The 23,677-nt window shown below is 39.9% G+C and overlaps 1 protein-coding gene across 2 annotated transcripts in view; it reads right to left on the reverse strand.

The window, feature by feature from the left end:
* The window catches only part of CPQ (carboxypeptidase Q), a 468,037-nt gene that overhangs the window by 102,806 nt on the left and 341,554 nt on the right, over positions 1-23,677 (reverse strand). For both annotated transcript variants that reach the window (XM_067711716.1, XM_067711715.1), the window contains exon 6: positions 10,070-10,161. In XM_067711716.1, coding sequence (XP_067567817.1) covers positions 10,070-10,161 — 92 coding nt within the window. The remainder of the gene's footprint in view (positions 1-10,069; positions 10,162-23,677) is intronic.

Below are 23,677 nucleotides of genomic sequence, written 5' to 3' on the forward strand. Positions count from 1 at the left end.
TGGCATTTCTATGTCCTGCTCTTCCGGGCTGTGCCTCCAAATGGAAGTAAGGTCACTCCAACCATTAACAGCTGGGTAAAAGGCCCTTGACCTCACTAAGTCATAAGGCAGAATACAGAACGAAGGTGGTAGTCTTAAGGCAAGGAAGCAGGAAAGGGTGAAAGAATGATGACTATCAAAAGTGGAGTCAGGGGCTTCCCTGGTGGTGCAGTGGTTGAGAGTCTGCCTGCTGATGCAGGGGACGCGGGTTCGTGCCCCGGTCCGGGAAGATCCCACATGCCGCGGAGCGGCTGGGTCCGTGAGCCATGGCTGCTGAGCCTGCACGTCCTGAGCCTGTGCTCCGCAACGGGAGGGGCCACAACAGTGAGAGGCCCACGTACCGTGAAAAAAAAAAAAAAAAAAAGTGGAGTCAGAACTTTTCTTGGGACTTTTCAGACTGGTACCTTGTAAAACATAAAAATATTACTCCCACAAGAATGGTCAGAAATAAAAAGTCTAACAAATACTACTAAGTATTGGGAAGGACGGGGAGTCATTAGGACTCTCGTGTTGCTGGTGGAACGTTGAATTGTACAGCCTCCTACCACTTGGGCAGTTTCTAACAAAGTTAGACATTCATCTACCATATGACCCAGCAATTCTACTCCTAGAAAAGAAAAGAAATGCATATGTTCATCAAAAGATTTGTTCCAAAATGGTCATATCAGCCTTATTTATAATAGTTAAAACTAGAAGCAACCCAAATGACCATCAATAGGAGAATGGATAAAGAAGTTGTGGTATATACTATTCACACAATAAAAAACTACTCTTCAGCTTCTTCTTCTGGCAGTGGCAGGGGAAGCCGGATTCCACGACAGCAGCAACAGGGTTCCTGGCAAGAATGATGGCTTCCAGGACACCTAGGGTGGTCTTGTCTTTCTGCAGCTTGTAGACCCTCAGCCTTAGGGCTGTTTCAAGCACACAGCCTTGAGAGAGTAAGGCATTCTTGAGACGATCTGTACCGAATCTGTGACTGAACCCAGTGAAGACCTCTATATAAACGTTTAAGATACTGGCAGCACATGCGGAGACCTACTCTTAGCCACCAGCTGCTGGAGACAGCCTCATAGACAAAGTGCTCCCAAGTCAGCCTGTTCTAGCTGAACAGCTATTGTAGACCCTCATAATCTGACTTCAGAATGGAGACCGCCACTTTCACTGCTATGCGGCTAATAGGGTCTTGGTGCTCTGGCCAGGTGTCAGGCCTGAGCCTCTGAGGTGGGCCAGCAGAGTTCAGGACACTGGACCACCAGAGACCTCCCAGCCCCACGTAATATCAATCGGCAAGAGCTCTCCCAGAGACCTCCATCTCAACACTAAGACCCAGCTCCACCCAATGGCCAGCAAGCTACAGTGCTGGACACCCCATGCCAAACAATTAGCAAAACAGGAACACAACCCCACCCATTAGCAGAGAGCCTGCCTAAAAACATACTAAGTTCACAGACACCCCAAATCACACCACCAAACACAGCCATGCCCACCAGAAACACAAGATCCAGGCCCACCCACCAGAACACAGGCACCAGTCCCCTACGCCAAGAAGCCTACAAAGTCACTGAACCAATCTCACCCACTGGGGGCAGACACCAAAAACAACAGGAACTATGAACCTGCAGCCTGTGAAAAGGAGACACCGAACACAGTAGGTTAAACAAAATGAGAAGACAGAGAAATATGCAGCAGATGAAGAAGCAAGGTAAAAACCCACCAGACCAAACAAATGAAGAGGAAATAGGCAGTCTACCTGAAAAAGAATTCAGAGTAACTATAGTAAAGATGATCCAAAATCGTGGAAATAGAATGGAGAAAATACAAGAAACGTTTAACAAGGACCTAGAAGAATTAAAAAGCAAACAAACAATGATGAACAACAAAATAAATGAAATTTAAAATACTCTAGAAGGAATCATTAGCAGAATAACTGAAGCAGAAGAACAGATACGTGACCTGGAAGATAAAATAGTGGAAATAACTACTGCAAAGCAGAATAATGAAAAAAGAATGAAAAGAGTTGAGTACAGTCTCAGAGACCCCTGGGACAACATTAAACGCACCAACATTCGAATTATAGGGGTCCCAGAAGAAGAAGAGAAAAAGAAAGGGAATGAAAAAATATTTGAAGAGATTATAGTCAAAAACTTCCCTAACATGGGAAAAGAAATAGTCAATCAAGTCCAGGAAGCCCAGAAAGTCCAATACAGGATAAATCCAAGGAGAAACATGCCAAGACACATATTAATCAAACTATCAAAAATTAAATACAAAGAAAAAATATTAAAAACAGCAAGGAAAAAGCAACAAATAACACACAAGGGAATCCCCATAAGGTTAACAGCTGATCTTTCAGCAGAAACTCTGCAAGCCAGAAGGGAGTGGCAGGACATATCTAAAGTGATGAAAGGGAAAAACCTACAACCAAAATTACCCTAGCCAGCAAGGACCTCATTCAGATTCGACAGAGAAATTAAAACCTTTACAGACAAGCAAAAGTTAAGAGAATTCAGCACCACCAAACCAGCTCTACAACAAATGCTAAAGGAACTTCTCTAGGCAGGAAACACAAGAGCAGGAAAAGACCCACAAAACAAACCCAAAACAATTGAGATAACGTTAATAGGAACATACATATCGATAATTACTTCAAATGTAAATGGATTAAATACTCCAAACAAAAGACATAGACTGGCTGAATGAATACAAAAACAAGACCCATATATATGCTGTCTACAAGAGACCCACTTCAGACCTAGGGACACATACAGATTGAAAGTGAGGGGATGGAAAAAGATGTTCCATGCAAATGGAAATCAAAAGAAAGCTGGAGTAGCAATTTTCGTATCAGACAAAATAGACTAAAATAAAGACTATTGGGGAACCTGGTGCTAAACCATTCGTAGACGACCTGCTTCTGGGTCGGGGTTTCATACGTAGCAGAGCAGCTCCCTCGCTGCGATCTATTGAAAGTCAGCCCTTGACACAATGGTTTGTAAAAAAATAATAATAAAAAAAAAGACTATTACAAGAGACAAAGAAGGACATTACATAATGATCAAGGGATCAATCCAAGAAGAAGATATAACAATTGTAAATATTTATGCACCCAATATAGGAGCACCTGAATACATAAGGCAAATGCTAAAAGCCATAAAAGCGGAAATGAACAGTAACACAATAACAGCAGGGGACTTTAACACCGCATTTTCATCAATGGAAAGATCATCCAAAATGAAAATAAATAAAGAAACACAAGCTTTAAATGATACATTAAACAAGATGGACTTCATTGATATTTATAGGACATTCCATCCAAAAACAACAGAATACACTTTTCTCAAGTGCTCATGGAAGATTCTGCAGAATAGATCATATATTGGGTCATAAATGAAGACTTGGTAAATTTAAGAGAATTGAAATCATATCAAGCATCTTTTCTGACCACAACACTATGAGACTAGATATCAATTACAAGAAAAAAACTGTAAAAAATACAAACACATGGAGGCTAAACAATACGCTACTAAATAACCAAGAGATTACTGGAGAAACCAAAAGGGAAATAAAAAAATATCTAGAAACAAATGAATATGAAAACACGATGACCCAAAACCTATGGGATGCAGCAAAAGCAGTTCTAAGAGGGAAGTTTATAGCAATACAATCCTACCTTAAGAAACAAGAAACATCTCAAATAAACAACCTAACTGTACATCTAAAGCAATTCGAGAAAGAACAAAAAAATGCCAAAGTTAGCAGAAGGAACAAAATCATAAAGATCAGATCAGAAATAAATGAAAAAGAAATGAAGGAAACAATAGCAAAGATCAATAAAACTAAAAGCTGGTTCATGGAGAAGATAAACAAAATTGGTAAACCATTAGCCAGACTCATCAAGAAAAAAAGGGAGAAGACTCAAATCAATAGAATTAGAAATGAAAAAGGAGAAGTAACAAATGACACTGCAGAAATACAAAGGATCATGAGAGATTACTACAAGCAACTATATGCCAATAAAATGGACAACCTGGAAAACATGGACACATTTTTAGACAAGCACAACCTTCCAAGACTGAACCAGGAAGAAAGAGAAAACATAAACAGACCAATCACAAGCACTGATATTGAGACTGTGATTACAAATCTTCCAACAAGCAAAAGCCCAGGACCAGGACCCGGGGGAATTCTATCAAACACTTAGAGAAGAGCTAACACCTATCCTTCTCAAACTCTTCCAAAATATAGCAGAGGGAGAAACACTCCCAAACTCATTCCACGAGGCCACCATCACCCTGATACCAAAACCAGACAAAGATGTCAGAAGCAAAGAAAACTACAGACCAATAACACTGATGAACATAGATGCAAAAATCCTCAACAAAATACTAGCAAACAAAATCCAACAGCACACTAAAAGGATCACACACCATGATCAAGTGCTGTTTATCCTAGGAATGCAAGGATTCTTCAATATATGCAAATCAATCAATGTGATATACCATATTAACAAACTGAAGGAAAAAAAACATATGATAATCTCAAAAGATGCAGAAAAAGCTTTCAACAAAATTCAACAGCCATTTATGATTAAAACCCACCAGAAAGTAGGCCTAGAGGGAACTTACCTCAACAAATAAAGGCCATATATGACAAACCCACAGCCGACATCATTCTCAATGGTGCAAAACTGAAATCATTTCCACTAAGATCAGGAACAAGACAAGGTTGCCCACTCTCACCACTATTATTCAACGTAGTTTTGGACGTTTTAGGGATGGCAATCAGAGAAGCAAAAGAAATAAAAGGAATCCAAATCAGAAAAGGAGAAGTAAAGCTGTCACTCTTTGTACATGACATGATACTATACATTGAGAATCCTAAAGACTCTACCAGAAAACTACTAGAGCTAATCAATGAATTTGGTAAAGCAGCAGGATACAAAATTAACACACAGAAATCTCTTGCATTCCTGTCCACTAATGATGAAAAATCTGGAAGAGAAATTAAGGAAATACTCCCATTTACCATTGCAACAAGAAGAATAAAATACCTAGGAATAAACCTACTGTAGGAGACAAAAGACCTATATGCAGAAAACTATAAGACACTGATGAAATAAATTAGAGATGATACAAACAGAGGGAGGGATACACCATGTTCTTGGATTGGAAGAATCAACATTGTGAAAACGACTATACTACCCAAAGCAATCTACAAGTTCAATGCAATCCGTATCAAACTACCACTGGCATTTTTCACAGAACTAGAACAAAAAATTTTACAATTTGTATGGAAACACAAAAGACCCTGAATAGCCAGAGAAATCTTTTTAATTAATTAATTAATTATTCTTTGGCTATATTGGGTCTTTGTTGCTGTGCATGGGATTTCTCTAGTTGCAGCGAGTGGGGGCTACTCTTCGTTGCAGTGTGCGGGCTCCTCATTGCAGTGGCTCCTCTTGTTGTGGACCACAGGCTCTAGGTGCACGGCCTATAGTAGTTGTGGCACTCGGGCTCAGTGGTTGTGGCTCGTGGGCTCTAGAGCACAGGCTCAGTAGTTGTGGCACCTGGGCTTAGCTGTTCTACGGCATGTGGGGTCTTCCTGGACCTGGGCTCAAACACGTGCCCCCTGCATTGGCAGGTGGATTCTTAACCACTGCACCACCAGGGCAGCCCCAGCCAAAGCGATCTTGAGAAAGAAAAATGGAACTGGAGGAATCAGGCTCCTGGACTTCAGACTAAACTACAAAGCTACAGTAATGAAGACAGTATGATACTGGCACAAAAACAGAAATATAGATCAGTGGAACAGGATAGGAAGCCCAGAGGTAAACCCACGCACATATGGTCACCTTATTTTTGATAAAGGAGGCAAGAATATACAATAGAAAAAAGACAGCCTCTTCAATAAGTGGTGTTGGGATAACTGGACAGCTACATGTAAAAGAATGAAATTAGAACACTCCCTAACACCGTATACAACAGTATAGGGTGGATTAAAGACCAAAGTGTAAGGCCAGACACTATAAAACTCCTAGAGGAAAACATAGGCAGAACACTCTATGACATAAATCACAGCAAGATCCTTTTTGACCCAGCTCCTAGAGAAATGGAAATAAAAACAAAAATAAACAAATGGGACCTAATGAAACTTAAAAGCTTTTGCACAGCAAAGGAAACCATAAACGAGACAAGACAACCATCAGAATGGGAGAAATATTTGCAAACGAAGCAACTGACAAAGGATCAATCTCCAAAATATACAATCAGCTCATGCAGCTCAACATCAAAAGAACAACCCAATCCAAAAATGGGCAGAGGAGCTAAATAGACATTTCTCCAAAGAAGATATACAGATTGCCAACAAACACATGAAAGGATTCTCAACATCATTAATCATTAGAGAAATGCAAATCAAAACTACAATGAGGTATCACTTCACACCCATCAGAATGGCTACCATCAGAAAATCTACAAACAATAAATGCTGGAGACGGTGCGAACAAAACGGAACCCTCTTGCACTGTTGGTGGCATTGTAAATTGATACAGTTACTATGGAGAACGGTATGGAGTTCCTTAAAAAACGAAAAATAGAACTACCATATGATCCAGCAATCCCACTACTGGGCATATATTCTGAGAAAACCATAATTCAAAGAAACGTGTACCACAATGTTCATTGCAGCTCTATTTACAATATTCAGGACATGGAAGCAACCTAAGTGTCCATCGACAGATGAATGGATAAAGAAGATGTGGAACATATTTACAATGGAATATTACTCAGCCATAAAAAGAAATGAAATTGAACTATTTGTAGTGAGTTTGATGGACCTAGAGTCTGTCATACAGAGTGAAGTAAGTCCGAAAGAGAAAAACAAATATCGTATGCTAACACATATATAGGGAATCCCAAAAAAATAGGTTCTGATGAACCTAGGGGCAGGACAGGAATAAAGACGCAGATGTAGGGAATGGAATTGAGGACACAGGGAGTGGGAAGGGTAAGCTGGAACGAAGTGAGTGAGCGGCATGGACATATATACACTACCAAATGTAAAACAGATAGCTAGTGGGAAGCAGCCGCATAGCACAGGGAGATCAGCTCGGTGCTTTGTGACCACCTAGAGGGGTGGATAGGGAGGGTGGGAGGGAGACGCAAGAGGGAGGGGATATGGGGATATATGTATACATATAGCTCGTTCACTTTGTTATACAGCAGAAACTAACACAACATTGTAAAGCAATTATACTCCAATAAAGGTGTTAAAATTTTTTTTAAAAAACTCCTCTGCAACAGAAAGAGACAAACTGCTGTTACCGCAATAGCACAGAAGAATCACAAAACCATACTTGTTTACATATTGCAGGAAGCCCAGGAGTATATACTGTATCACTGAAGTTCAAGAACAGGCATAAACAATCTGTGGTCATAAAAATCAGTATAATAGTTATCTTTAGTTATCTTTGGTGGAGTCAGAGGTTGATCTGAAAGGGAAATTTCCTAGGATAACAGGAACGCTCTATATCTTGATCTGGGCAATGGTTACACAGGGGTATACATTTGCCAAATATATATTGCACTGTAGACTTAAGATCTGTGCATTTTATCACTCTATGCTACTTATACCTCAATAAAACACTGTTAGCATAAAATGTGTGTTACTTATAAACAAATCAATAAACATAAAGCACAAACAATATACATATAAATAATTCTCAACTTCATGTGCTAATGTGAAGATACAGTGGAAAGAACTTGAACACTAGGAGAAAAAAGTTTACAGTTTATCAAAATACGCGAAGTAGCATTTTTTAAAAAATAAGAGAATAATATGTACACAACCTTTATAGGACTTTATGCTATGAATTGTTACGGGCATGCGGGATGGATACCAGGAATGATTGCTATTCTAGTTGACTCCAAAATATATTTCCATACAATAAATTATTTATAACTTTGTATGACCTAAATGATAATTTTATAAATTTTGTTTGGAGCCAATTATATAAGTATTTTGCAGGAAAATATTATTGTTATAAATAATATAAATGTACATGTATATTACACATGTACAGTGAAAAACTCAGTACTTCCTGTTAGAATTATTTTACTTAGTAATGCCTGCCAAAATGCTCATAGACCTTTTTGAGCCAAAGTTTGTTTCCTTGGAAAGTGTGTTTTAGATATTACAATAAAGTTCTACTTTAGTTTCAAAATTTATACACAAACCACAAAGAATCTCACATATTACAGAACAATTTACTAAGGCTAGCAATTATTATAATAATTGAAGTAATACTTCATAAGCATAACTATGACATAAAGGCAGCTATTAATCTGATTAGAATTTTGAAAATTAGTTAGGCAATAAGTTTTAGCATATGATTTTTTTATGCTTATTTTTTATTTATTTTTTCTTATTAGTCAACCATTTTATACACATCAGTGTATACATGTCAATCCCAATCTCCCAATTCATCAACACCACCACCACCCCCACCCCCCCTCCGCTTTCCCCCCTTGGTGTCCATATGTTTGTTCTCTACATCTGTGTCTCAATTTCTGCTCTGCAAACCAGATCATCTGTACCATTTTCTAGATTCCACATATATGCGTTAATATACGATATTTGTTTTTCTCTTTCTTACTTCACTCTGTATGGCAGTCTCTATACGCATCCACAGCTCTACAAATGACCCAATTTCGTTCCTTTTTATGGCTGATTAATATTCCATTGTATATATGTACCACGTCTTCTTTATCCATTAGTCTGTCGATTGGCATTTAGGTTGCTTCCATGACCTGGCTATTGTAAATAGTGCTGCAATGAACATTGGGGTGCATGTGTCTTTTTGAATTATGGTTTTCTCTGGGTATATGCCTAGTAGTGGGATTGCTGGGTCATATGGTAATTCTATTTTTAGTTATTTAAGGAACCTCCATACTGTTCTCCATAGTGGCTGTATCAATTTACATTCCCACCAACAGTGCAAGAGGGTTCCCTTTTCTCCACACCCTCTCCAGCATTTATTATCTATAGACATTTTGATGATGGTCATTCTGACTAGTGTGAGGTGATACCTCATTGTGGTTTTGATTTGAATTTCTCTAATAATTAGAGATGTTGAGCATCTTTTCATGTGCCTGTTGGCCATCTGTATGTCTTCTTTGGAAAAATGTATTATTAGGTCTTCTGCCCATTTTCTGACATTGAGTTGTATGAGTTGTTTGTGTATTTTGGCTATTAATCCTTTGTCGATCGTGCCATTTGCAAATGTTTTCTCCCATTCCGTAGATTGCCTTTTTGTTTTGTTGGTGGTTTCCTTTGCTGTGCAAAAGCTTTCAAGTTTGATTAGATCTCACTTATTTATTTTTGCTCTTATTGCTTTTGCCTTGGGAGTCCCTGTCCCCTGCCTTAAACGTGGTCTTTTATTTCTGTTTATGATCTTCCACTATCACCTTCTTGCTTCAGGCTTCACTTTTGCCTTATATTGGTCACTGTCAAACCACACTGGCCTCCACATTCCCAGGTCTGAGACCTCTCGTTGCTGCTATTCCCATGGCCATTATCAATGCTCCTGGCTGACTCAAGGTCTCAGGATGTGGCTTTCAAATACCAGCGCTCCCAGGAGGATTTGGGACATTGGGGTATGGGGGTGGACTCAGTAGGAACAGAGAATGTTAACCTATTACTATTTCTCTGGCATACATGAATATAGCAGAACTAGAGAGTTTAGGAAAATGGCCACATAGCAGGTGTAATTTTCCTAAGGCTACAGACTAATGTAGAAATAGAAAATCACTCAGCTCCATCCCAGCACCCTCAGCTCACCAGTGCATTCTCCTTTATGGAGCTGGATGAAGACTTCTGCAAGGGGTGTTTGCCAGGGCCAGCCTACCGCAAAGTATTGCTGAGTCTTCAGGACAATAGAGGAAATTCTTAAACTCAAAGCATCAGTGCTTTTGCTGTATTTACACTGATATTACATGTGCAAATGCCCAGCAGTCCATGGCTGCTCTCTTACCTTGTGTAATTGGTAATACTGCAAGGCACCGATTCCACCTTGCTCCTCTGCAGTCCAGAGCACCAAACGCAGAGTCCTCTTTGGACGCAGCCCTGGGAAAAATAATAAAATAAAACAAGTGATTCTTCAGTTGCTTTTGAATTTTTGAAAAGTGGCAGGGCCTCTTATCTGAATTCTGGAGGCAGGAGGGAATCAGAGGTGTGCACATTCATCTCTTACTGGTGTGGCTGCTTGATTTAGGGTGTGGCCGACACAACAAAGGAGTACCCTCAGGGCTGATCTCCAGGGCAGGTTAATGAAGAAAGGAGTTGTGATAAATGCGGTCTGCCGGCCAGGAATTGAGAGCCTCTATTCATATCCTTAACTGGACAACCTGCCCAGTAGGACCCAATGGATGGCCAAGTTCATTGGGATATTAGATTGCATCCAGAAGATGCAGTTAGGCTCTAGACAGATCACGAGGCCTTCCAATGATTAACTGAAACCCAATCATTTGCCTCTGCTTCAAGACAAGGTGTGTCGGGAGTTGCCTCTTAGTCTAAATCCACAAGTATAGCTAGCTGCCCATGCTGTCCTTAGTAATGATGGTGAAGCAGATGCAATGTTTATGTTTGCCCAGGGTCATGTTCCCCTCCTTCTTGGACACATAAGGTCATTCACTTAAGGTCAATGAAAATGAATTGAATGAGAATGACACTTTATTCATCTCATTACTGCACAAACAGCTCGGTGGCAATTTCATTGACTCGGGAAATACAAACTTGTATCCTGCAGTTATTAAAGCTACTAGCAGATCTGGCGTATCTAGAACCATTTTTGAGTGACTGTGTCCACTCCGTATAAGCTCACTACAATGGTCAAACAGTATGCTAAAAGTTCCACTTTTTGACCAAGAATTAAAATTCATTTCTGATTTGGACCTGATGATGTGGTTTCTGAGAGATAACAAAGGCAGAAACATGTGAAGCTGGGCTTAAATCTTATTAATAAGATCTGTCCTCTTGCCTCACTGCAGGGAAACCATAGGGAAGGACTTTGAATGGCTCCGAGATGGACACACTATAGACGTCGAGTATAACCAACTGCTACCACCCAGGCACGTGGCCTTCTTCAAGGGAGCCGGCGGGTCGACTTCAGCCTGGATGATAAATGCTCCTGGGAAATGGAGCTCTGTCCTGCCTCCTCTGGACACCAACAAGTATTCTGCTTTCACAAGTCTAGTGCCAAGGCATTGAAAAGGAGCTACGTTTCTCACTAAATTGAATATCGTGAAGCTCCTTTACACTTGAGCATTTTAACATAATTAAAAGAGCGCAGGTTTAGGAGGCAGGCTGACCTGAGTTCCAGTTAAAGCCTAGACAAGCAATGTCCACATCCAATTGTTCAGCAAATCCCATTGGTGTTTTCTTCTAAGTCCATCTAGAATCCAACTTTTCACCTCTGATACCACGCTGGTTCAAGCCCCACCTTCTTTTGCCTGGACTGTTGCAAAACAGTCCTCCTAACTGGTCTCCCTGACTCAGGCTGTGCCCCTCTGCAGCTGATGGCCTGCACGGCAGTCAGCAAGACTCCTGTAAAACTTATACCAGAGCATGTCATTTCTCTGTTCAAAATCTCCAAGAGCCATACTGTAAGCTTCTCAACGGCAGGTATTTAAGCTTTGTGATTCAATGTGATGCCCCCAATGCCCAGACTGTTTGGCACATATTAGGTGCCCAATAAATAGGTCTTGAATGAATAAATTAATCCAAAGTGTGGTGCCTCACTAGTAAAATTCAAAGCCCTCTACCACTGTCTCAACCTCATTTCCTAAAACTTTCCTGCTAGCTCATTTCCAGGCAAAATGTTGTAGTTGAAAAAGGCGGACAGATCTGGTGAGCCCTGCTATTAATAGGCACTAGCTGTGTAACCACTGGGAACTAGATCTACCTGAACTTCAGCTTCCTTATCTAAAGAGTGGAGGGAATATTACATGCTCATAACATAACAGCTTCCCTGGGTGGTTGTGAGGATGAAATGAGGTGTGATGGAGACAATCTGTGTCTGCCATGCAACAGACATTCAATGAATGAATTATAAAACTACATAATGGATAGCCAGGCACAGAGCACACACTTTTACCCATAGAGAGAAGGGGCAACTAAATACTCAGGACAATCTTCCAAAGTCATTTGAGCCCCTGCTAAAGAAGAATCGTGAAGTACCCACTGCCTGCTGCACAGGGTCAAACCACCGACTCACATTCATAGCACAAACTTAAACTGCTGTTGGATTAAGAAATATAATCAGTCTATATCTAAAGACCATAGTCACTGGCTCCTCTAACAGAAATGTGCTTAGCGTCAATTTAAATCAAATGACATTTTGCTTGCAACATAGAAAAAAAATAAAAAAGATAAAGTGCTGCAAATGAAAATTCTGAACATGTTTTTAGGTCCATAAAGAAGAGGAAAAAACTTTGCTTACATATCTCCTCATTTACCAGCAAAACAGTACCAAGTTATTAAAATGATGGAATTCTCTAAATAAGGATCAAGGGACAGTTAGCACAAGTTAGAGAAAAATCAATTTTTAAAAGCAAATGCCCTGAATATCCCCATAGATTTGGTGTTTTACTTGCAAATCATTACCGTACAGGATTAGTCTCCTTCACATTTCAATCAGCTAGATAACCAATGATGTTATATTAAGATAACAAAAAAGTAATCGGTTTGAAGTGAAGAATGCTAAGGCCTCCAAACAACAACAGCATAGCTGGTGCATGGCTGGCCCTCAGGAGACAGAGCCACCTCCCAGCCCTGGAGAAGTTCAGTCCCCACCCAACTCCACATTCAAGTTTAAGGCCCAAACAGAAGAGGTTAGGAAACCAGTGGTTAAGCAAATACCTGACTGAGCTGTGAAGTCTCTTCTCCACTCTGACATTCTGATTGTCCCTAGAACCTAAGAGAAATGCATGGGACTTCATTCAGTACTAGACCCTGACTTTAGTGTGGACTTGGAGCCCCCAGGCCACCTGAGTCCACAGACAGGCAGCATGGGGCACAGAAAGGTGTTGGCTGTGGAATCTCAATAAACATTGTTTGATTCCCTGCTCTGCCACCTGGAATCTCAATAAACATTGTTTGATTCCCTGCTCTGCCACCTCTGGCTCTTTGACTTTAGATGAGTTGCCCAATCTCTCTGAGCCTCAGTTTCCTCATCTACACCATAAGGAAAAGGGGAATGACCTCATGACTTTGTTAAGAAAATTAAATGAGACCAGGCAAATATATAGGAGGCACAGTTCCTGGCGCATAGTAGGCTTTCAAGAATTGTCTGTTAGCTTCACTCTACGTCACTCCATGAACTTCAGTCTGTGTCAATGATTTCCTGGGAAATCCTGTGAGAGAACTAGGAAGGAGGCATCTTCCTCATTCTTCTTCCCTAGGAACCGTAGAACATCTTTGTTTATGCATAATGCATACCCACCAAGGGAGAAACACAAATTTCACCTAGCTCATAGAAAAACACATAACCTCTTTCAGCACGGAGTAGGCCCTCATTCCAACATATAGCATATCCAAATCCAAATAAATAGAAATTGTTTCCTCACTCTAAAAATTGAAGGCCAATCAGAATTTTTAGTTTCTGGATAAAGTAAAAAAAGCTTAATAAATCTGAAAACTGAATAAAGTTGATACAGAGATGTCTGCATTTATCATTTTAAAATAATAGAATGTATTGTGTATCTCAAATCCAAACTGGTTTCAAAGCTAGGCATTTTAAGTATATAAAGTAACAAAAATAACAACAACAACAACAATGAAACAGTAATAATGACAGCAACACAACAAAGTGATACAAGGTCAAATGCAGGGATCTCATCTTGTAGTGAAACTAGGGCAAATGAATAGCTCCACAGTAATCCTAGCTCACAGCTGTGGCCCTGGCTCAGTGGTTTACAGCACCAGCCTAAGGCAAGCACATGAAGTAAACCTTAGAATTGGAGGTGAGAGGGAAGACCCCGGCTGAGCTGGCTAGGAGTCAGGTCTCATTGAGGTTTTGTCAGAAGATGGGCAATTAGTTCCCCTATAAATGTAATGAAACTGCCCAGAGATCTCTTGGTCTCCCGGAATTTTTATTAAGAACTTCAGATAGCACAACAAACTTTGATGGCATCACAGTTTTTCTCTAAAAGAACATAAACTACAGATAATATGTCAGAGTCTTGTCTTTGTTTATGAAATAAGACACATGCATTTCACTTTCATTTTACTGAGGAGAGTAATAATGCTATTGGGAAAATAGTGCCTATGAGAAAAGGTGAAAACAATCTGGCTGGAGTTTATTTTCTGTTATTATCAAATTTAAAGATAAGTAGTCTGAGAGTTAAAGCAATAAATCGAAAAGGTCAACTGACTGTCCTGCACTTGCGCTAAGAGTGGGCCAAAATAAAATAAACTTAGATTAATCCAACCTTGTAGATAGATTTCCCAAATCATGAATTCTAAAGAACACTATTTGTTAACAAAGTGTATTAACCCAAATGCCTGTTTACTACTCCGTTTCAGTACTGCCAGAACTATGTATAAGTACTCGTCTCCGTTCTGACACCAATTTTGTAGAGAAAACACAATTTTCTCTTACAGTAAATATACTCAGTTTCCACATATACGCGCTAGCTCATAAATCCACTTGTTGTCCAGCTCTCCTTTATCAACATTCAAAAGAGCGCTGCATTTAGAGATGTCTAATACTGCAATAAACTTGACTAGTATAAGTGCAGTATCTGAATTAAAGAATAAATCATGACATATTAGTATATAAACTGAATGAGATGAGGCAGTAAGCATAGTGGTTAAGCATACAGGTTTTGGGGTTGAGACCTATTTCCACCTTGGACAAGTTACATAATTCATTATATAATATATAAGCACATTATCACTGATTTTTTTAAAACAGGGGGCATGGTTACACAAAGATTCATTATTTTAGTGAAGTAAATTACAACTACTACTCTTTATAGGCAGGAACAGAAAATCACTTGGAGGAAGATCTTTTGTTCTTGGAAGAATCACTTGTATCTTTCTTAGCCATGTAAATATAAAGCAATTAGACAGTTTTGGGGGGCATTGGGGCAGGCCAACAAGCTTTTTAAAACTCCATCTTGCTAGCTGCTTCCCCTTGAGCTATCTGGAGGAACAACCTGGACACTGGGAAGGAGATAAATCAGAGTGTAAGAGGAGCCCGGGGGGCTTCCCTGGTGGCGCAGTGGTTGAGAGTCCGCCTGCTGATGCAGGGGACACGGGAAGATCCCACATGCCACAGAGCGGCTGGGCCTGTGAGCCATGGCCGCTGAGCCTGTGCGTCTGGAGCCTGTGCTCCGCAACGGGAGAGGCCACAACAGTGAGAGGCCCGCGTACCGCAAAAAAAACAAACAAGCAAACAAAAAAAGAGGAGCCCAGGGTCTTCTGGGAGGAAAGCCCAGTGTCCTCACCCCTGCTTCCTTAGACAGAAGACTGGGGGTGAGAGAAATGTTGGGTCAGGGTGACAATGACTAAAGTCCCGGGGCAGGGAAGGTCCTGGAAACCACTAAAATAAAGTGATCTTGAAGAAAGGGGTCTGGGTTATTGACCTGGGCTCAACACAGTGGCCTAAGATTCAGGGGAAGGGCTAATTGTAGTCTAGCATGTGGCCAAATCCAGAAACTCCTTCAGATCCAGCAACCCTAACAGGGGTTACGATTTAGAGAACTGAGGATGGGAATATCAACAAAGGGAGTTGTAACCTTGCTCCCCAAAATGGGCACCACTGTAACTTAGGGCTGCAAACAGTGCCGTGCAGCAGCCACGAGTAGTAGTCACAGGTGGATCCAGCCACAGGTTTCTGGAGGAGGACTGACCCATTTGCCCTGAGTTAAGTCCCAGAGACCTCAGGAGGAGATAACAGACTTCCTGCTAATAAGGCCTGTAGAGGCTTGGATGATTCACTATAAAGGAGACTGAAGGATGTGATCATATTTATAACCTGTGTTTGTGGAGCAGGTCATAACAGTTATAATTTCCATAATTCAAAGTGAACAGTCCTACCTCATTATAATGATTAGGATTCTATTAGCCAGGAAAATCACTATTAATCATTGCTGAAGTAGAAATGCTGTGACTACCATGGGTGTGAAGGCCATTTCTGGCCCTAACCCAGTTTTCCACCCTTATCATCCTGCTTCTACCTCTCATCCTAAGCTCCAGCCACATCACATTTCCTACCAGTCCCTGACCTGAGATGCCATGATATCTCAGATTTCTGGTCCTTTGTAGATGCTCTTCTTCCTACCTAGAATGCCCCTTCAACTTTTCCATCTGGCAAACTCCTATTCATTCGACAAAGCCCATCACTAACATTACTTTATCTGGGAAGGCTCCCCTAACTCTAGGGAAAAGTTGGTTCTTCCTTTCTCAGTGTTCTTCTAGATCTTCACATGGATCTCTCTGTTCATTTTCAACCACATTTACACATTGATCTCCCCACTAGACCACTAATTTTCTGAGACACTCGTTTCTCTTTTTCATAACCCTGGTCCAGTACCTGATTGTAACAAGTGCTGAAAAACTGTTTATTGACTGACTGGATGAATGAATGAGTGAATAAATATATTTATATAAGTATAAATACAGCTACTACCTTTTCGGAGAGTGGCATTGACATATATACACTACCAAATGTAAAACAGATAGCTCGTGGGAAGCAGCCACATAGCACAGAGAGATCAGCTCGGTGCTTTGTGACTACCTAGAGGGGTGGGATAGGGAGGGGTGGGAGGGAGACGCAAGAGGGAGGGGATATGGGGATATATGTATACATATAGCTCATTCACTTTGTTATACAGCAGCAACTAACACAACAATGTAAAGCAATTATATTTCAATAAAGATGTTATGAAAAATAAATAAATAAATAAAGCATACTAGTGACTCTTCAGTTCAGAAAGTTAAGATATGCTCTTTTTGTGAAACCAAAGCCCAGTGGCCTAGTTAATTAGATGTGCTTCAACTTCTACATTTGCTTCAGTCGTTAATACATTTACCTACTCTTGTAGCACAGACGGATCTGGTCAAAATTATTACATCAATAGCTCTTGTTGATCAAGTCATTAAATAAATATATTATGGTCACAGAAATCTTTCCAACAGCTAATTGTATTAAATTATAGGTATCTGCATTTTAAGCTCTGACATTTCTCTTTAATTTTTTACTTCAATATTTTTTCTGATTATTAAACAACATATCCTTAAAAAAATGGAAAACTATAAAAAAATTAGAAAACAAAAACAACCTATAAGCATATTTTATTTCCTTATAATTTCTGTATGCATGCATTGGTATACAGATATAAAGAGTGATTTTTATATATAATTTTATACTACATTTTCCACTTAAAAATCATGGCATATGTGGCCTCTATCTATAATAATAATCAATAATCTTTAAGAAAGTGATTCTAAATTTTTTTAGCTATTCTCTTATTGTTGGATATTTAAGGTTTTTATCCTTAGGGCAAGTTCTTAAAAGTAGAAATAATGAGTCTAAATAGTATAAACATTTCTAAGGCTCTTGAAACATGTCACCAATGCCCTAAAAAAAGCTTATCAATATATATTCCCACCAGCAGTGTATGAGAATATTCACTTCTATTTAATGTGGAACTTTTAATCTTATCTCCTTAATTTTTATGTCTGTCAATACATTATATTTATTTTTCGATACTACATTCTAATCACTTTCAGCCAAAATGATTACACCACACACATGCACACTTAATCTGCAGTCTAGTTTAACTTGACTGAGACAAATGTTAAGTTTGTATCTGATGCTTGACTAGAGTTAAAATATGTGAATTTGTTTTTCTTATTTAAAATGCCTGATAGTAGGGCTCTTTCAGTAATATATTTCTAAGATAATGTTAGTATGTAGGGATCACAAGCTTGATCTAGCTGGAATTTTAAAACATATTATTTCTTTTTCCCTATCGTTATTTAGAGTGTTTTTATCTGCAACGGGGTAATAGAGAAGCCTGCTTAATGATAGATTTGAACTCTGAATCACACTTCCGTTAAGAGTTCTACCTTGCAAAAACATCAAGTGGGGAAGTTAAACAAATACTGCAATTTTTAAGAAATGATGATAAATCAAGACCTCTCTTGCAAATTCACATTCACCAATATGATCCTCTAAATTGCACTTCTTGTGAAGATGGTGCTGTTTGAGGGAGCACAAAAGTGTTTGTACTTGAATCAGAGATTATCAACAAGCAATGCATCTCCAACAAGCAACTGAGGTGAGAACATTTCTGGGATCCCTTTTCAACATCAAACAACAGATATGAAGCATAGATGTTTTATAATGAAGGCACCATCTTTAAGCTGCTCCTGTTAACCCTTCCAAGTGCTGTTTTTTTTCGTTTTTTTTTTTGCGGTACACAGGCCTCTCACTGTTGTGGCCTCTCCCGTTGCAGAGCACAGGCTCCGGACGCGCAGGCTCAGTGGCCATGGCTCACGGGCCCAGCCGCTCCACGGCATGTGGGATCTTCCCGGACCGGGGCACGAACCCGTGTCCCCTGCATCGGCAGGCAGACTCTCAACCAATGCACCACCAGGGAAGCCCCCAAGTGCTCTTTCTTAGGGTTATGGTGGAAAGGATGTTATCTACATTTTTAAAGATTTTCCTTGTGTATAAAATGATTTGCAAAGTTATCTAAACTTGTTTTTGACCAATAAATTAATCATAATTTTTATTCTTGGTTCCATTTAAGTTTCAGTTTTCAGACCCCCTCTCCTTTCCATTCCCACTGTGGCTGCCATTATTTAAGCCCTTTGAATTGCTGCAGTTGCCAACTAACTGCTTCTTCCGATTCTGTACAAGTGCTGCCAGATTTATCTTCCTAAAGTACTGCTTTGAATATGTCACTGGCTAAGTGAAAATCTTTAATCAGTCATCATCTATAGAAGTACTCTGCCTCTAAACTTTTTTGAATATGCATCTCTACCAGTAAAACATTTGAGCATGCATCACATGTACGTATATTTATGAATAAATGACACATATACAATATTGTCAAAACATGCCAGAAATATTAGTAAGAAATTAACATTTCTTGTTTTAGATAGAGAATAAACATTTTCCTGTACCCAAATGATGGTCCTACATAGTGCCTGGCTTTTGAGGCCACTAGTTTATAGCACAGAGTCTGTCCTGTTTAGTATGGCATTCGAGGACCTACGCAGACTGGTTCCAATCTGCTCCTCCGACTTGCCTCTTCCACTCCCCTTCCCAAAGCCTGATTTCCAGGTAAACTGGCCTCTTCATTTTCTTCCTACCTCTGTGCTTTTCCTCCCGCCATTTATTTCCCATCCTCTTTGCCTTTCCTTTTTTTTCTTGATTTACCCATATCCCAACCAATCTTTCAAGATCCAGTTCCAATTCCTCCTGCTCCAAGTGGAAGAAGGAAGTCTTCTTCCTCTGAACCTCAAAGTTGCTCTTTTCTGTACTAACCATTTGGCAATTAGTCATGACTAATGTACTTTCTGCTCTTGATTTCCACACACAGCCCCTGGTATATCAAAGAACCCTATACATATTTGTTGATGAATGCATTAGCACATCTAATGGAAATTGTTTTCAATTGAAACAAGACAGATATAGATTAGATCTGTAAAAAGAACTTTTGGACAGAGGACATTTTTAAACATTAAATCAGTTATCACTTACATTTGCCTAAGGGAGAGTAAAGCCTGGAAAGAAAGCTGGGCTTGGACAGGTTTGGAACATGGAAATAGACTGGACTCTTTGAATCTCTGTTAAATCCAGAATATTATAATTGGTGACTCTGCAAATACTGAACTCTACCCACAGGGACATGAGATTGACCTGTTCTCTAGAGAAGTTTTTGGCCTTACAGGAGATGTGCTGTTTATCTCAAACATCTTCATTCCTCAATTATGAAAAGTGTGAACATATTTGTATTCTCCAGATAAAAGAAAACTTAGAGAAGACTCAGGGTATTTACGTGAAATTAATGCTTTGTAATTTATGCACCTCACATTGCCAAGGTAATGGATTATCTGACCCCATGGGCCTCTTTTTTTTTTTGCAGTACACGGGTCTCTCACTGTTGTGGCCTCTCCCGTTGCGGAGCACAGGCTCCAGACGTGCAGGCTCAGTGGCCATGGCTCACGGGCCCAGCCGCTCCGCGGCATGTGGGATCTTCCCGGACCGGGGCACGTACCCGCGTCTCCTGCATCGTCAGGCGGACTGTCAACCACTGCGCCACCAGGGAAGCCCCCCATGGGCCTCTTGCTTTTCCAGGTCATTATGTCACATCTTACACATAAAAGCCATTAGGTAAGGGAGAAATTTTATATAGTCTGTTAAAGTATTTATAGGCACTTGTAAAAGTTTACTTTAGACTTCAGCAGACTGTCATCTTAGAAAGACTCTCCAAGTTTAACTGCTGCCCTCCGAGGGCCAAGCTTACAAGGCATGTTCAGAGTCTGTGAATACTTCACTTCTGAAATGAAACTAAACCCATGCAGAGTTATGTGCTCAGTGTGGGAAGGAATGTGATGCCTCCATTCTCAGAACTTTTCCCAGGACCCCCTGTCCTCAAACCTTAAAATCAACCTACTAGAGTTCTTTTTCCCTGTGTAGACCGTGACATTTCAACAACATTATTTCCTGTCATGTTCTAACTTATTGATATTTAATATGCACATATGACGCTTATTAAAACACATCAGCATGGTCCATCTTTGGAGGTATCAACACAAGCATACGTTTAAGAATTCTATTCCATAAAGGAAGAACGTTCTGTAATAGGAGAAGTGAATATACAAATCAACAAATACTCATTTGGACTAACTGTGCAGAAATCAAGAAGATTAAATGGCACAGTCAAAGCTACTTGAAATATCAGACTCATTCATTCAACAACTCTTCCTGGTCCAGGAGTGAGGGGTTTAGGGCTGAAAAAGACAGTCACGTTCTTTGAAACTTACAATCTAGAAGATAAAGTGGATAAGAAATTCCTGTTATTCTTATCATCATTGCCATCACCTTTAATCATAATCATTGTTGTAGGTACTTTGAATTTATCTAAAGAAAACTGATTTTTTAGAAATTAAGTTATCATTGCTCTGGATGGGAAATGTGGTTATTCCAGAGACAGACTTAAGTAGGTTCAAGGGTAAAACTGGGAGATAGGGCAGAAAGGTAACGAAGAAAAGAACTGGAGGAGAGCAGTGACGTAGCAGTAAAAGCAATCACAGCTTCACCAGTGTGATTTTAGAGATGGCCAACATTCGGCACAGGATGGGGGGAGAGGGGACCAAGATTTACGGGCACTCAGTACCAGTACCACGCCAGCCACTGTGCCGAGATGTTTCCAGACACTGTATCATATAATTTCAGAAACATGACTTCATTTAATCCTGCAAAGCAAGTAATAGTGCCTTCCTTTTTTACAAATAATGAAACTGAGAGATACAGAAATTAAGTCACTTGCCCAGTACTACACAGTTGGTAAATGGCAGAGCTGGGATTCTAATTTGGGACTGTCTGATGCCCAATCCTTGCTCTTAACCACATCCGGCTACTGCCTTCCCAAGCAATAAGCTGCATGGAAAGATCTGACCCATCCTGTGCAACCTCTGCTTTCTTCTGTCTTTTTTTTAGGTGAAACTCTCACATTAGAGAATACATTCTAACAAAGTTGATGTATCTGTCCCATTACTCAGAGGTCCACATTAGTGCCTTCTAATTCCATCTCAAACTGTCCAATTTCAAGAGACAGAGGGGCAAGAATATGGCTATAGACGGTTGGGTAAATGTGTTGGGTCAGTAGAGTTGAGGACCAGGGGACCAACGCAAAGTAGGACATCTTCTAGGTTGATAGAGATAAGCAATCAGACACTAAGACATGCAGAAGCTGAACAACACTTGAGTATCCAGATTTATAGCAACAGGAATAACCAAAGTCTTGAACTGTTGGGTCCAAAAATCATCACCAACTCAAAATAAGTAGGAGGCCGAGAAAGAGAATACCTTATCTTCTGTGTGGGTTGCTGAAGAGTCACTTGCATTTTGGGGACCTGAGCTCCACAAATATTGAAATGAAATCTAAGATCTAAAAAAGCCTAGCATCTGCTTAGAAAAATTAACAAAATACATTCTCTGCAGACCGAAATCAGAGGGCTTTTCTAAAATTGGAAAATATTACTGTCAAGGTTATTGTGAAAAATCAGCTCCAAATGTAAATATATTAATTTTTGTTGTCAACAATATATCCTATTGGAAAACAAAAACTCACAAGAACATTGCAGGAGCTTTAACTTCTTCTCAAGGAAAAATGATTTTTTAAACATCAAGATTTCACTGTTTCTGTGAAGAAGATGATACCAGTGGGAGAGTGACAATTGAGTTTAGGAAGATCTGGAGGCAGGGCAAAAAGGCAGTCAAGGAGTGGATTGGTGTAGAGTGATTCCATCATAGTGAAAGTATTTGCAGCTCCACTGCTCCTGTGTTAGAGACAGCTGGCCAGCTGGTGGGGAGGTGAGGCTGCGGGAGAGAGGAGGACAGGATTTACTGGGTATTAACCACTGTGCCAAACACCATGCTAAGTTCTTTCCAGACATTATCTCACTTAATTTTCCCAGCAATCCTATAATACCTGGGAGTATTATAATACCCGGGGCTGTTATCCCCAAGTTACAGGTAAGAAACAAAGGCTAAAAGAATGTAAGTGACTTGCACTGTGTTGCAGAGTTGATAAGTGCTAGAGGCTGGATATGAACCCAGTGTCTGGGCCTCCTCAACTAGAAACCCTGATCCAGGCTCCCTTACATTGAGAACATTCTCTGACATACGAAAGACAAAAATCATTTAGGACAAATACTAAAGGCATAGGGAGACCACAGTGGCCTGAACTTCAATACGATATATGGAGTCATCAGTGTTAGGTCACAGGCATCATCACGGTGGAGAACAAGGCCTGTTTTCAAGTTCTCTATTCACTTCCATTAGGTCCCCACCTTCTAACCCCTCAAGTTTCCAGTGCAACCTTCCTCAGAAAAACAAGGATTGAGATAAACGGAAAGTGTGGGGAAGGAAAGAAGTGGTACAAAGGCAGACACAAAGCATAACAGCAAATCAAACACTACCAGCCTGTTGCTTGCAGAAATCACAGAAATTATACAGATCACATTGTGAGCTGCAGGCTTTAAGTCACCACCATCCCTATTCCCCCACTATACGCTGCACATGGCGCTCTGAGAAAAGTCCTCACCTTCTATTATAATTTAGCAGGGACTGAGCTCTCACCTGCTTTAATGGATGGATGAACATATGAATGAATGAAGGAACACAAGAATAAAAGAAGAGAGGAAAGAAAACTAATCGAGAATTAAGAAAATCCAGAAAGGAAATGACTAGGCTATAGTGATATAGATATGATATAGACATTCTCAAGTCCCATTTCAAAAGATAAAAACCAGATGGTAACCCATGTTTCTTTTTATATAGAATAAAGAACATCTTTTTTTTTCCCCTAGTAGATAAATAATTCCTTAAATTAAAACT

This window comes from Pseudorca crassidens, chromosome 17 (assembly GCF_039906515.1).
Source record: "Pseudorca crassidens isolate mPseCra1 chromosome 17, mPseCra1.hap1, whole genome shotgun sequence".
NCBI lineage: Eukaryota > Metazoa > Chordata > Mammalia > Artiodactyla > Delphinidae > Pseudorca > Pseudorca crassidens.